This window comes from Melanerpes formicivorus, unplaced genomic scaffold (assembly GCF_026170545.1).
Source record: "Melanerpes formicivorus ecotype bairdi unplaced genomic scaffold, bMelFor1.0.p_v2 SCAF_364, whole genome shotgun sequence".
In the NCBI taxonomy this organism is placed as follows: Eukaryota; Metazoa; Chordata; class Aves; order Piciformes; family Picidae; genus Melanerpes; species Melanerpes formicivorus.
In genome coordinates this window covers 186,250-199,970 of record NW_027142716.1, presented here as the reverse complement: position 1 = coordinate 199,970, position 13,721 = coordinate 186,250, and the positions used below count along the sequence as shown (strand labels likewise).

General features: G+C 57.9%; 1 protein-coding gene across 1 annotated transcript; it reads left to right on the top strand.

Moving 5' to 3' along the window:
* The first annotated feature begins 5,003 nt into the window (after positions 1 to 5,003).
* LOC137459467 (collagen alpha-1(I) chain-like) lies at positions 5,004 to 13,410 on the top strand. Its single transcript, XM_068170384.1, has 3 exons — positions 5,004 to 5,303; positions 11,688 to 13,175; positions 13,381 to 13,410. Exons 2-3 carry the CDS (start codon positions 11,760 to 11,762, stop codon positions 13,408 to 13,410), a joined length of 1,446 nt encoding a protein of 481 aa, XP_068026485.1. The 5' UTR covers positions 5,004 to 5,303; positions 11,688 to 11,759.
* The last annotated feature ends 311 nt before the right edge of the window (positions 13,411 to 13,721 follow it).

Genomic DNA, 13,721 nt, shown 5'->3' with positions numbered 1-13,721 from the left:
TAATTTCCCCCCTTTTACTGTCCCGCACCACATCCTGGTCTCCAAACTGGTGACACATGGGTTTGATGGGTGGACCACTAGATGGATAAGGAACTGGCTTGATGGCCGCACCCAAAGAGTGCTGTCAATGGCTCCATGTCCCAGTGGAGGCCAGTGACAAGCGGAGTCCCTCAGGGATCAGTCCTGGGACCTGTCTTGTTCAACATCTTTGTGGGGGACATGGACAGTGGCATTGAGTGCACCCTCAGCAAGTTTGCTGATGACACCAAGCTGTGTGGTGCAGCAGACACGCTGGAGGGAAGGGAGGCCATCCAGAGGGACCTTGACAGGCTGGAGAGGTGGGCACAAGCCAACCTCATGAAGTTCAATAAGAGCAAGTGCAGGGTCCTGCATCTGGGTCGAGGCAATCCCAGGCACAAATACAGGCTGGGCAGTGACTGGCTGGAAAAGCAGCCCTGAGGAGAGAGACTTGGGGGTGCTGGTGGACAAAAAGCTCAACATGAGCTCTCAGTGTGCACTTGCAGCCCGCAAAGCCAATCAGATCCTGGGCTGCATCAGAAGTGTGGCTAGCAGGTCGAGGGAGGTGATCCTCCCCCTCTACTCAGCCCTGGTGGGAGCCCACCTGGAGTACTGTGTCCAGTTCTGGAGCCCTATTACAAGAGGGATGTGGAGGTGCTGGAGCGTGTCCAGAGAAGGGCCACAAGGATGATCAGAGGGCTGGAGCACCTCTCCTATGAGGACAGACTGAAGGAGTTGGGGCTGTTCAGTCTGCAGAAGAGAAGGCTCCCCAGGTGACCTAATTGTGGCCTTCCAGTATCTGAAGGGGGCTACAGGAAGGCTGGGGAAGGACTTCTCAGGATATCAGGTAGTGATAGGACTAGGGGGAATGGAATGAAGCTGGAGGTGGGGAGATTCAGGCTGGATGTGAGGAGGAGGTTCTTCACCATGAGAGTGGTGAAACCCTGGAATGGGTTTCCAGGGAGCTGGTCAAGGCCCCGTCCCTGGGGGTGTTTAAGAGCAGGCTGGATGAGGCTCTGTCCAGCCTGATCTAGTGTGGGGTGTCCCTGCCCATGTCCTCATGGCCCTGCTCTGGACACCTTCCAGAGAAACACTGCCCCTTTTTTTGCACCATTTCCCTTTTTTTGCAACATTTTTCCATTTTTTGCACCATTTTTCCCATTTTTTGCTAAATTTGCCTGATTTCCCCACTTTCTGCTCAATTTGCCCCTTTTAAACCAAATCTCCCCATTTTTTGTTAAGCTTGCCCCCAAGTTTGCCCATTTTGGGGGCTGAATTTCCTCTTTCTCTTTGCTAAACTTGCCCAGTGTTTTGCTGAATTTCCCCTTTTTAACCTAATTTCCCCATTCTACAAGCAAATTGCCCCTTTCCCCCCTCAGTTTTCCCATTATTTGCTAAACCTGCCTCTCTTTTCCTAACTTTTGTCCCTTTCCTGCTGGCTTTTCCCCTCTGCTGCTAAATTTGCTCCTTTCCTGCCAAATTTCCCCAGTTTCCCCCCTCGTTTCCCCCATTTTTTCCCCCTACACTTGCCCCACATTTGCTATTTCCCCTCTTTTCCTGGCTAATTTTTCCCCAACTTTTGCTAAATTTGCCAAACTTTGCCAAATTTTCCCCCATTTTTTTCCTTAAGTTTGTCCTGCTTTTTCCTAAATTTTCCTCATTTTTTTGCTAAATCTGCCTCTTTTCTGGCCATATTTTCCTCTTGGAAAAACCTTTTGGGGTTTGTTTTGGATTTTTTTTGGCTAAATTTGCTCTTTTTTAGCTTATTTCCCCATTTTTTTACTAAGTTCCCCCCCCCCTTTGTGTTTTTTGGCTAAATTTGCTCTTTTTTACCTTAATTTCCCAATTTTTTTAATTAAGTCCCCCCCCCCCCCCCCCTTTATTTTTGCTAAATTTGCTCTTTTTGGGGAGGTTAAATTCCCCTTTTTGTATTTTTTTACCAAATTTGCCCTTTTTTAACCAGATTTCCCCTTTTTCTCCTTCTAAATTTATTATTTGGTGGCAAAATTTCCCTTCTTAATTTTTTTTCCTAAAATTGCTCTTTTTTTAGGCCAAATTTTCTTTTTTTAAAAAATTTTTTACTAAATTTGCCCTTTTTAGAACCAAATTTTCCTTTTTTTCCCCCTCCCTTTTTCCTAAATTTATTCTTTGTTGGCCAAATTTCCCTTTAAATTTTTTGGCTTTTTTTGGCTAAATTTGCTCTGTTTTGGGACCAAATTTCCCTTTTTTTTGTATTTTTTACTAAATTTTCCTTTTTTGGGGGCCAAATTTTCCCTTCTTTATTTTTCTTTTTTGCTAAATTTTCTCTTTTTTAGGCCAAATTTTCCTTTTTGTTATTTTTTACTAATTTTTCCTTTTTTTGGACCAAATTTCCTTTTTTCCCCTCCCTTTTTCCTAAATTATTCTTTGTTGGCCAAATTTCCCTTTTTTAAATTTCTTTTGCTAAATTGGCTCTTTTAGGGCCAAATTTCCCTTTTTTGTATTTTTTACAGAATTTTCCTTTTTGGGGGCCAAATTTTCCTTTTTTTTTTTCCCCTTCTAAATTGGTTCTTTCTTGGCCAAATTTCCCTTTTTTAATTTTTCTTTTTTGCTAAATTTTATCTTTTTTTTTTAGGGCCAAATTCTCCCTTTTTGTATTTTTTACTAAATTTGCCTTTTTGTGGACCACATTGCCTTTTATTTCTTTCTCCTAAATTTATTCTTTGTTGGCCAAATTTCCCCTTTTAACTTTCTTTTGCTAAATTTGCTCTTTTGGGGGCCAAAGTTCCCTTTTTTTTTCCTTCTAAATTTGTTCTTTGTTGGACAAATTTATCTTTTTTTATTTGATTTTTTGCTAAATTTGCTCTTTTGGGGGTCAAATATACCTTTTTTTTTACTAAATTTTGCCCTTTTTTGACCAAATTTCCCTTTTTTTTTCCTTCTAAATTTGTTTCTGTGTTGGACAAATTTCCCTTTTTAATTTAGTTTTGGTAAATTTGCTCTTTTTTGGGTCAATTTCCCCCCTTTTTTTTAAACTAAATTTGCCATTTTGGGACCAAAATTTCCTTCTTTTTTCCTTCTAAATTTGTTCTGTGTTGGCCAAATTTCCCTTTTAAATTTAGTTTTTGCTAAATTTGCTCTTTTTTGGGTCATATTTCCCTTTTTTTTTTGGTATTTTTTACTGAATTTTCCTTTTGGGGGGCCAAATTTCCCTTTTTTTTCCTTCTAAATTTGTTCTTTATTGGCCAAATTTCCCCTTTTAATTTTTTTTTTTTACTAAATTTTCCCTTTTTTGGACCAAATTTACTTTTTTTTTCCTTCTTAATTAGTTCTTTTTTGGCCAAATTTCCCTTTTTAATTTTTTTTTTTTTCTAAATTTGCCATTTTGAACCAAATTTCCTTCTTTTTTCCTTCTAAATTTGTTCTGTGTTGGCCAAATTACCCTTTTTAATTTACTTTTTGCTAAATTTGTTCTTTTTTGGGGGGTCAAATTTCCCTTTTTTTATATTTTTTACTGAACTTTCCCTTTTTGGGGGGCCAAATTTCCCTTTTCAATTTTTCTTTAGCTAAATTTGCTCTTTTTGGGGGGGGACCAAATTTCCCTCTTTTTCCCCTCTAAATTTGCTCTTTGTTGGCCAAAACTTCCCTTTTTTGTATTTTTTTACTAAATTTGCCTTTTTTTGGACCCAATTTCCTTTTTTTCCCCTCCCTTCTAAAGTTGTTCTTTGTTGGCCAAATTTCCCTTTTTTCATTTTTTTTTGCTAATTTTGCTCTTTTTTAAGCCAAATTTGCCTTTTTCCCCCCTCCCTCCCTTTTTTCTTTCCTATTTTTTGCTACCTTTGCCCATTTTGTGCCATTTTGGCCTCTTTCCTGCTTGCCTTGGCCAGGTGTGGCCCTGCCTGGGGGTGCCACAGCTCAGGGAGCTTCACACCCAGGAGGCCCGGGGGGGGGGGGGTTCAGGTTGGCCATGAGGAGACAGCTCCTGGCGGGGGGGATGCACAGGGGACCCCAGGAGCACCTTGAGGGCTGGGGCAGGGCCAGAGCAGGGCAAGGAAGCTGGGGAGGGGTCTGGGGAAGGAGGAGAAGGCTGTGGAGAAGTTGTGAGGAGCAGCTGAGGGCCCTGGGGGGGTTGAGGCTGCAGCAGAGGAGGCTGAGGGGAGACCTTGTGGCTCTCTGCAGCTCCCTGAGAGCAGCTTGCAGCCAGCTGGGGCTCAAGGGCTGCTCCTGAGGGCTGGGCCAAGAGGAGATGGCCTCAGGTTGTGGCAGGGGAGGTTGAGCTTGGCCCTGAGGAGCAATTGGTGCCCCCTGAGGGGTGCCCAGGGCAGTGGCAGGCTGCCCAGGGCAGTGGGGGAGTCAGCAAGCCCTGGAGCTGTGGTGCTGAGGGCCATGGGGGGGGTGGTGCTGGGGTCCATGGTTGGGCTCCATGCCCTTGGAGGTCTTCTCCAAGCCAAAGCAATTCCCTGAGGCTGGTCAGAGCCCGGCTGAGGGTGTCCAGGGAGGTGAGAGCTGCCCCCTGGCTGGCAGCAAGCCCAGGGCAGGCGGGTTGGGGCTGTGAGCTGGCTGCAGGGGATGGGGGGGGGTTGGGCTGGATGAGCTTGGGAGGTGCCTTCCCACCCACCCCCTTCCATGAGCTCCTTGATCCCCCTTGATCTCCATGATCCCCTCACTCCTTTGCTGCTCCTCTCCCTCCCAGGCACTTCCCACCCCTGGGGAGCTGCAGAGCTCAAGGAGGGGTGGGGGGAGGGAATGGGGGGTGCGTGGGAAGCTCCAAAGCAGCAGCTCCAAAGCCCCCAGGTCAGGAGCTCCCCAAGCTGAAGCGGTTGGGAGCTCTGCAATCCTTGGCAGGAGGAAGAGGCTCTCCAGAACCTTCCCCTTTGATGCCTCTGCAAGCCGGAGCTTGACTCCTGCCGCTCGCCCCCCCCCACCCCCCCCCCCCACCCCCCGGGGGCTGCGATTTGCATCTCCTCCTCCTCCTCCTCCCTCCGCGTGTGGTGGAGATCTTGAAAGTGAAAGAAGCTCTCAAGAGCTTCATCTTCCCAAGGCCACAGCTCCGCAGCTGCTGCCTCAGCTGCTGCTGCTGCTGCTGGTGGTGAGGGAAGCTCTAGAGAAGCTGGGGTGGGGGTTGAGGAGCTGCTAAAGCCTCAAGGTTTTGGTTGGGTTTTGGTTTGTCCTTCTGCCTTGCTAGGGCCTCCCCAGGATTTTGCTTCTGCTTTTTGGGGGCTGAAGATCTGCCCTGGGACAGCTCCAGGAGGAGCCGAGGAGTCCCCGGCCGCGGTGAGGAGCTGTGGTGGCTGCGGCAGCTGCAGGTACCCAGGGGCTTGGGGTCCTCCCTGGCGGCTTGGGGGTGTCCCTGGGGCGGGGGCTGGAGGGGTGTGGGGGGACCCCATCCCACCTGGGCACAGGTTGGGGCCTGGCTGAAAGTCACTTGAGGAGGAGGAGGGAGGTTGGTTGGCTGGTGGTGGAACAGCTCCCAACAGGTCCCAGCAGGGCCCAGGTGCCCAGAGGGACCCCCAAGAACCATGAGAAGAGGTCCAAGGGGGTCCTGGAGCTGTGGCAACCACTTGATTACTCCTGACTCATGCTCATGGAAGAGGTCCAAGGGGTCCTGAAGCTGTGGCAACCACTTGGTTGCTCCTGACTGGTGCTCAGAGGGACCCCCAGGGACCATGAGGAGAGGTCCAAGGGATCCTGGAGATGTGGCAACCACTTGGTTGCTCCTGACTGATGCTCAGAGGGACCCCCAAGGACCATGAGGAGAGGTCCAAGGGGACCTGGAGCTGTGGCAGCCACTTGGTTGCTCCTGACTGGTGCTCAGAGAAGAGGTCCAAGGGGGGTCCTGGAGCTGTGGCAACCACTTGGTTGCTCCTGACTGGTGCTCAGAGGGACCCCCAGGGACCATGAGGAGAGGTCCAAGGGGGTCCTGGAGCTGTGGCAGCCACTTGGTTGCTCCTGATGGGTGCTAAGAGAAGAGGTCCAAGGGGTTCTGGAACTGTGGCAACCACTTGGTTGCTCCAACCATGGTGCTCAGAGGGACCTCCAAGGACCATGAGAAGAGGTCCAAGGGGTCCTGGAGCTGTGGCAGCCACTTGGTTGCTCCTGACTGGTGCTCAGAGGGACCTCCAGGGACCATGAGAAGAGGACCAAGGGGGTCCTGGAGCTGTGGCAGCCACTTGGTTGCTCCTGACTGGTGCTCAGAGAAGAGGTCCAAGGGGTCCTGGAGCTGTGGCAGCCACTTGGTTGCTCCTGACTGGTGCTCAGAGGGACCCCCAGGGACCATGAGGAGAGGTCCAAGGGATCCTGGAGATGTGGCAACCACTTGGTTGCTCCTGACTGATGCTCAGAGGGACCCCCAAGGACCATGAGGAGAGGTCCAAGGGGACCTGGAGCTGTGGCAGCCACTTGGTTGCTCCTGACTGGTGCTAAGAGAAGAGGTCCAAGGGGTTCTGGAACTGTGGCAACCACTTGGTTGCTCCAACCATGGTGCTCAGAGGGACGTCCAAGGACCATGAGAAGAGGTCCAAGGGGTCCTGGAGCTGTGGCAGCCACTTGGTTGCTCCTGACTGGTGCTAAGAGAAGAGGTCCAAGGGGGTCCTGGAGCTGTGGCAGCCACTTGGTTGCTCCAACCATGGTGCTCAGAGGGACGTCCAAGGACCATGAGAAGAGGTCCAAGGGGTCCTGGAGCTGTGGCAGCCACTTGGTTGCTCCTGACTGGTGCTCAGAGAAGAGGTCCAAGGGGGTCCTGGAGCTGTGGCAACCACTTGGTTGCTCCTGACTGGTGCTCATGGAAGAGGTCCAAGGGGTCCTGGAACTGTGGCAGCCACTTGGTTGCTCCTGACTGGTGCTCAGAGGGACTCCCAGGGACCATGAGAAGAGGTCCAAGGGGTCCTGGAGCTGTGGCAGCCACTTGGTTGCTCCTGACTGGTGCTCAGAGGGACCCCCAGGGACCATGAGGAGAGGTCCAAGGGATCCTGGAGATGTGGCAACCACTTGGTTGCTCCTGACTGATGCTCAGAGGGACCCCCAAGGACCATGAGGAGAGGTCCAAGGGGACCTGGAGCTGTGGCAGCCACTTGGTTGCTCCTGACTGGTGCTAAGAGAAGAGGTCCAAGGGGTTCTGGAACTGTGGCAACCACTTGGTTGCTCCAACCATGGTGCTCAGAGGGACCTCCAAGGACCATGAGAAGAGGTCCAAGGGGTCCTGGAGCTGTGGCAGCCACTTGCTTGCTCCTGACTGATGTTCAGAGGGACCTCCAGGGACCATGAGAAGAGGACCAAGGGGAAATGGAGCTGTGGCAACCACTTGGTTGCTCCTGACTGGTGCTCAGAGGGACCTCCAGGGACCATGAGGAGAGGTCCAAGGGGTCCTGGAGCTGTGGCAGCCACTTGGTTGCTCCTGACTGGTGCTCAGAGAAGAGGTCCAAGGGGGTCCTGGAGCTGTGGCAACCACTTGGTTGCTCCTGACTGGTGCTCATGGAAGAGGTCCAAGGGGTCCTGGAACTGTGGCAGCCACTTGGTTGCTCCTGACTGGTGCTCAGAGGGACTCCCAGGGACCATGAGAAGAGGTCCAAGGGGTCCTGGAGCTGTGGCAGCCACTTGCTTGCTCCTGACTGGTGCTCAGAGGGACCTCCAGGGACCATGAGGAGAGGTCCAAGGGGGTCCTGGAGCTGTGGCAACCACTTGGTTGCTCCTGACTGGTGCTCAGGGCGACCCCAAAGGACCATGAGAAGAGGACCAAGGGGACCTGGAGCTGTGGCAGCCACTTGGTTGCTCCTGACTGGTGCTCAGAGGGACCTCCAGGGACCATGAGGAGAGGTCCAAGGGGGTCCTGGAGCTGAGGCAACCACTTGGTTGCTCCTGACTGGTGCTCAGAGGGACCTCCAGGGACCATGAGGAGAGGTCCAAGGGGGTCCTGGAGCTGTGGCAACCACTTGGTTGCTCCTGACTGGTGCTCAGGGCGACCCCAAAGGACCATGAGAAGAGGTCCAAGGGGTCCTGGAGATGTGGCAACCACTTGGTTGCTGCTGACTGGTGCCCAGAGGGACCCCAAAGGACCATGAGGAGAGGTCCAAGGGGTCCTGGAGCTATGGCAGCCACTTGGTTGCTCCTGACTGGTGCTCAGAGGGACCCCCAGGGACCATGAGGAGAGGTCCAAGGGGGTCCTGGAGCTGTGGCAGCCACTTGGTTGCTCCTGACTGGTGCTCAGAGAAGAGGTCCAAGGGGGTCCTGGAGCTATGGCAGCCACTTGGTTGCTCCTGACTGGTGCTCAGAGGGACTCCCAGGGACCATGAGAAGAGGTCCAAGGGGTCCTGGAGCTGTGGCAGCCACTTGGTTGCTCCTGACTGGTGGCCAGGGCTTGTCCCCAGGCCACCTCATCCTGGTGCTGGGGTCCCACTCTTGGGGGGTGTCCTTCTCTTGCTGGAGCCCCTTCCCCACCCCAGCATCAGCCAGAGCTCCTCCAGCAGCTGGCTCCCAACTTCTTCCTCTGCCTTGGGGGCTGCAGCTGGACCCTTTCCACCCCTCTCCCCTCCTTGAGATGACTCCAGCAGGCCTGGAGACCTCTGGGGTTGATTGCACCACATCCTCCTCAGCTCCTTGGGCAAGTTCCTGGGGCCTGAGGCAGTGTTTGGGGAAGTCCTCCAAGGGGGCAGAGTCCCTCTGGAGCAAACCTCCACCCTCCCAGCCCCAGCTGAGGACCCTTGGGCACCTCCTTAGCCAGGCAGCTCCCATCCTGCTGCTGAGGTCAGCAAGGTAAGGAAGGAGAACTTCTGCTGAGCCACTCCTGGGTGGAAGGAGCTGGAGGAAGATGAGGAAGGGGAAGGGCAGGGGGGGGGCAGGGAGGGGTTTGGAGGAGGAAGTGGAGAGGGAATGGGAGCAGGAGAGGTGGGGCTGGGGGCTGCTCTGCTCCTCTGGTCCTGGAGGGGTGGGAAGGGAAGAGCCTGAGGTGGTCCTGGTTGGGCTGCTGGGGCTTAGGGGTGGTGACTCACCCAAGGACCCCCCCTAGGAAGGGTCAGCTGGGAGCTGCAAGCCTCCTGGGCTCACCTCCAGGGTGGTCAGGGGTGGTGGATCCCCCAGGGACCCCCCCAGGAAGGGTCAGCTGGGAGCTGCAAGCCTCCTGGGCTCACCTCCAGGGTGGTCAGAGGTGGTGGCTCCCCCCAGGAAGGGTCAGCTGGGAGCTGCAAGCTGAGCTGAGCCCCCTGGGGTCACCTCCAGGGTGGTCACCTCCAGGGCAGGTGCCACCACCCTCCCTGTTGTGCAGGCAGCTCCCTGGGGGAGCTCCTTGGCCCCCTCCCGACCTGGTGGCACCTGCCTGGGGTTGGTGGCCGTGGGACACCCCCAGGGGAGCAGCCACCAGCCTGGGGTGGGGTGCAGGGGGGCAGGGCTGAGCCCCTGGAGCCAGGCTGTGGGGCCAGCAGGGACCACCTCAGGTGCTCCAGCCCTGGGGGGGGGGGAGCCCTGAAGGTCGTTGGAGCTTGGGATGGTCACCAGGGGAGGCTTAGGTTGGATGTGAGGAAGCAAGGAAGCTGGGGAGGGGTCTGGGGAAGGAGGAGAAGGCTGTGGAGAAGTTGTGAGGAGCAGCTGAGGGCCCTGGGGGGGTTGAGGCTGCAGCAGAGGAGGCTGAGGGGAGAGCTTGTGGCTCTCTGCAGCTCCCTGAGAGCAGCTTGCAGCCAGCTGGGGCTCAAGGGCTGCTGCTGAGGGCTGGGCCAAGAGGAGATGGCCTCAGGTTGTGGCAGGGCAGGCTGAGCTTGGCCCTGAGGAGCAATTGGTGCCCCTTGAGTGGTGCCCAGGCCTGTGGCAGGCTGCCCAGGGCAGTGGGGGAGTCCCCATGGCTGGAGGGGGTTGCCAAGCCCTGGAGCTGTGGTGCTGAGGGCCCTGGGGTGGTGGTGCTGGGGCAGGGCTGGGGCCATGGTTGGGCTCCATGCCCTTGGAGGTCTTCTCCAAGCCAAACACTTCCCTGGGCCTGTGCCTGAGTCCAGCTCCTGGTCAATGATTTACTTGGAGAGGGCAGGGAGCAGAGAGCCTCAGGGAGCTCTGTGCCCAGCCCTGGGGACCTCCATCAAGGCCTCAGGACCATGCCCAGGGTGTAGATGGTGGAGACCTCTTGGAGGTGGTGGGGACCCCCTTGGAGGTGGGGGGAGACCCCCTTGGGGGTGGTGCAGACCCCCTTGGAGGTGGTGGAGACCCCCTTGGGGGTGGTGGAGACCCCCTTGGGGGTGGTGCAGACCCCCTTGGAGGTGGGGGAGACCCCCCTTGGGGGTGCTGGAGACCCTCTTGGGGGTGGTACAGACCCCCTTGGAGATGGTGTAGACCCCTTGGGGATGGGTGTAGACCTCTTGGGGGTGGTGGAGACCCCCCTTGGAGGTGCGGGAGACCCCCTTGGGGGTGCTGGAGACCCTCTTGGGGATGGTGGAGACCCCCAAGCAAGGAGGCCCTCAGCCCCTTGTGGCCACAGCAGGATGCCCACAGCTGGAGCCGGCTGGGGGCCCTGGCTGGGGTCTCACAGCCCCCTGGGGCTCCCCCAGGCTTTGTCGTGGCCCAGTCGGCGCCAGGGAGCGTCGGGAGCCTGCCCTGGCGCGGTGCCAGCCCCATGCCCCCGTGCCCAGCCCCGGCCTGAGTCAGCTCTCCTGTGACCCTGGGCACCTTCTCTGCTTCCTCTTCACGAGGGCCTAAAAAAAGCCTCCCGGGGAAGCCAGATTTAGACCTCGGGAGGGCACCGAGGGCACCCGGTGCCAGGCTGGGCCACGAGGTGCCAGGGGCAGGGCCGGGGTGGTGGTGAGGTGGCCCTGGGTGCTGTGCCACCCGCTGCCAGGCTCTGCTGGGACGCTGGAGCAAGCCTCCAGCTCAGCCCCTCCAGCCTGACCTTTGGGGGCTGTGCCAGGGCTGGTGCCAGGCTGGCTCTGAGGAGGGCTTGGGCTGAGGGTTGCCCAGCACCCAGGGATGGGGCAGAGGGCACCAGGGCTGCTGTGGAGAGCAGGGTCTGGCCCCTGCTGCAGGGCAGCCCTGGCAGAGAGCAAAGGACCTGAGCTGGGCAAGGAAGCTCCTGGGGGGCAACCAGGAGCAGGGCAAGGGCAGGGTCCTGCCCCCGGGCAGGGACAACCTCCTGGGGCAGCACAGCCCAGGGGGGAGCTGCTGGGGAGCAGCTGCCAGGAGAAGGAGCTGGGGGTGGGCACAAGGAGGTGCCCAGCAGCCAGCAAGATGCCCTGGGAGAGGCCAAAGGTGCCCTGGGGGGAGGCCAAAGGTGCCCTGGGGGCCATGGAGCAGAGTGTGGGCAGCAGCAGGGGCAGGGAGGTTCTGCTGCCCCTCTGCTCTGCCCTGGGGAGGCCACAGCTGCAGGGCTGGGGGGCAAGAGCCTGGGGCTGACATCTGCTGAGGGGTGCCCAGGGGCAGCAAGGGGCAGGCAGGAGGTGCCAGCAGGAGAGGCCTGGAGCAGGCTGCCCAGAGAGGCTGTGGAGAGCTTCCAACCCCCCTTGGTGCCATGGTGCCCCTGGGCAAGCTGCTGGGGGTGCCCTGCTGGCACAGCCTGGCTGCTCTCCAGGCTCCTTTCCCCTCTCCCCCCCAGGGTCTCCCTGCTGCCCTCCTCAGCCTGGCTGCTCTCCAGGCTCCTCCTCCTTTCCCCTCTCCCCCCAGGGTCTCCCTGCTGCCCTCCTCAGCCTGGCTGCTCTCCAGGCTCCTCCTCTCCTCTCTCCCCGCAGGGTCCCCCCGCTGCCCTCCGGAGCCCCCGGGGGGCGATGTCGTGAGGCCGGCCCCGCGGTGCCCGCAGCGCCATGGAGGAGGAGGAGGAGGAAGGCTGGGTGCCGGTGCCCTGCTGGTTGGCAGCCCTGCGCCTGGGGCAGTACTCGGAGAGCTTCCTGCGGCAGGGGCTGCGGCGGCTGCGGGACTGCCAGGGGCTGAGCGAGGAGGCCCTGTGCCGCCTGGGGGTGGCGCTGCCCGGCCACCGCCGCCGCATCCTCCTGGCTCTGCACAAAGCCTTCCCCCAGCCCCCCCTGCCCGCGGAGCTGCCCGCGGAGGTGCCCCGCGGAGATGCCCGCGGTGGAGCCCGCGGTGCCCGGTGCCACCCCCCAGCTGCCCGGCGGGAAGCCTGTGCCCAGGAAGCGTCACATCTTCCGGCACGGTGCCAGCCTCCAGCTGGCACGGCAGGGCCAGACGGGCCAGCAGGGTCAGCTGGGCCAACCAGGTCAACAGAGTCAACTGGGCCAACCAGGTCAACTGGCAGAGCAGAGTCAACCAGGTCAACCAGGCCAACTGGGCCAACCAAGTCAACAGAGTCAACTGGGCCAAGGTCAACAGAGTCAACTGGGCCAACTGGGGCAGCAGAGTCAACTGGGCCAACCGGGTCAACTGGGCCAACTGGGTCAACAGAGTCAACTGGGCCAACTGGGGCAGCAGAGTCAACTGGGTCAACAGAGCCAACTGGGCCAACCAGGTCAACTGGACCAACTGGGTCAGTGGAATCAGCTGGGTCAACCGGGACAGCAGAGTCAACCAGGTCAACTGGGCCAACCAGGTCAACAGAGTCACCTGGGCCAGCAGAGTCAACTGGGCCAGCTGGGCCAACAGAGTCAACTGGGCCAACCAGGTCAACTGGACCAACTGGGGCAGCTGAGCCAACTGGACCAACTAGACCAATTGGATCAACCAGGTCAACTGGGTCAAATGGACCATCAGGGTCAACTGGGCCACCTTCATCAACAGGCTCATCAGGATCTTCTGGGCCAGCTGGAGCAACTGGACCTGCTGGGCCAACTGGACCAAGAGTGCCAATGGGGCCAACAAGGCCAACTGGGCCAACCAGCTCAACTGGACCAAGAGAGCCAACAGGGCCAACAAGGCCAACTGGCCCTACTGGGCCACCAGGGCCAAGTGGAGCCCCCCAGCCCCACCCTGCCCAGCAGAAGGCCCCTGGGGGGGGGTCCAAGCCTCCCCCAGCTGCCCCCCCCCCATCCCCCCCCCGGCTGGGCTGCCGCCCCCCCCCCTCAAGTTCTCCCCAGCCCTCCCTGCCAGGGGCGGCTGGCAGCCCCCAGCCCTGCCCCTCAGCTGTGCCCAGGCCCCCCCAGGAGGTGCCCCCTGCCCGGGGAGGCAGGGGCAGGCCCTCCCTGCCGCCGCTGCCAGCCAAGCGCCACCAGCTGGAGGCCCAAAGCCAGCCCCAGAAGCCTCCCCTGGCACCCAGCTGCCCACCCCTGGTGCCCCCCAGGACTCTGCCCCCCAGGAGGTAAGGGAGGGCTGCAGGCTTGGGGAGGGGGTTTGGGTGGGGTGGGGTGCAGGGAGGCTGCTGTGGGACAGTTGGGTGGGTACTGGGTGCCCCCCCCCCCCAGCATATCCCAGTACAGCTCCTTGGGGTACCTGCACCACCCCATCCCCCCTTATCTGTTTGGGGTCCCCCCCCAGACCCAATTCATCTCCAGGGGTCCTCCCTAGACCCCACATGTACTGAGGTCCCTCCCCCAGACCTAATTCATCTTCTTGGGAGGCCCCCCAGATCCAGCATCTCCCGGGGTTCTCTCCCCCCAACCCCCAAGTTTATGTCCTAAGGCCCCCCCAGACCCCATCACATCTCCTGGGGTCCCCCCCAGCCCCAGTTCAGGTCCTAAGGGGCGCCCCCCAACCCCAATATCTCCTTGGGACCCCCCCCTCAGACCCATCACAGCTCCTTAGGGCCTCCCTCAGCCCCATCACATCGCTGGGGACCCCCCCAGGCTCCCCCCAAACTGGGCCCCCCCATGCCCAGC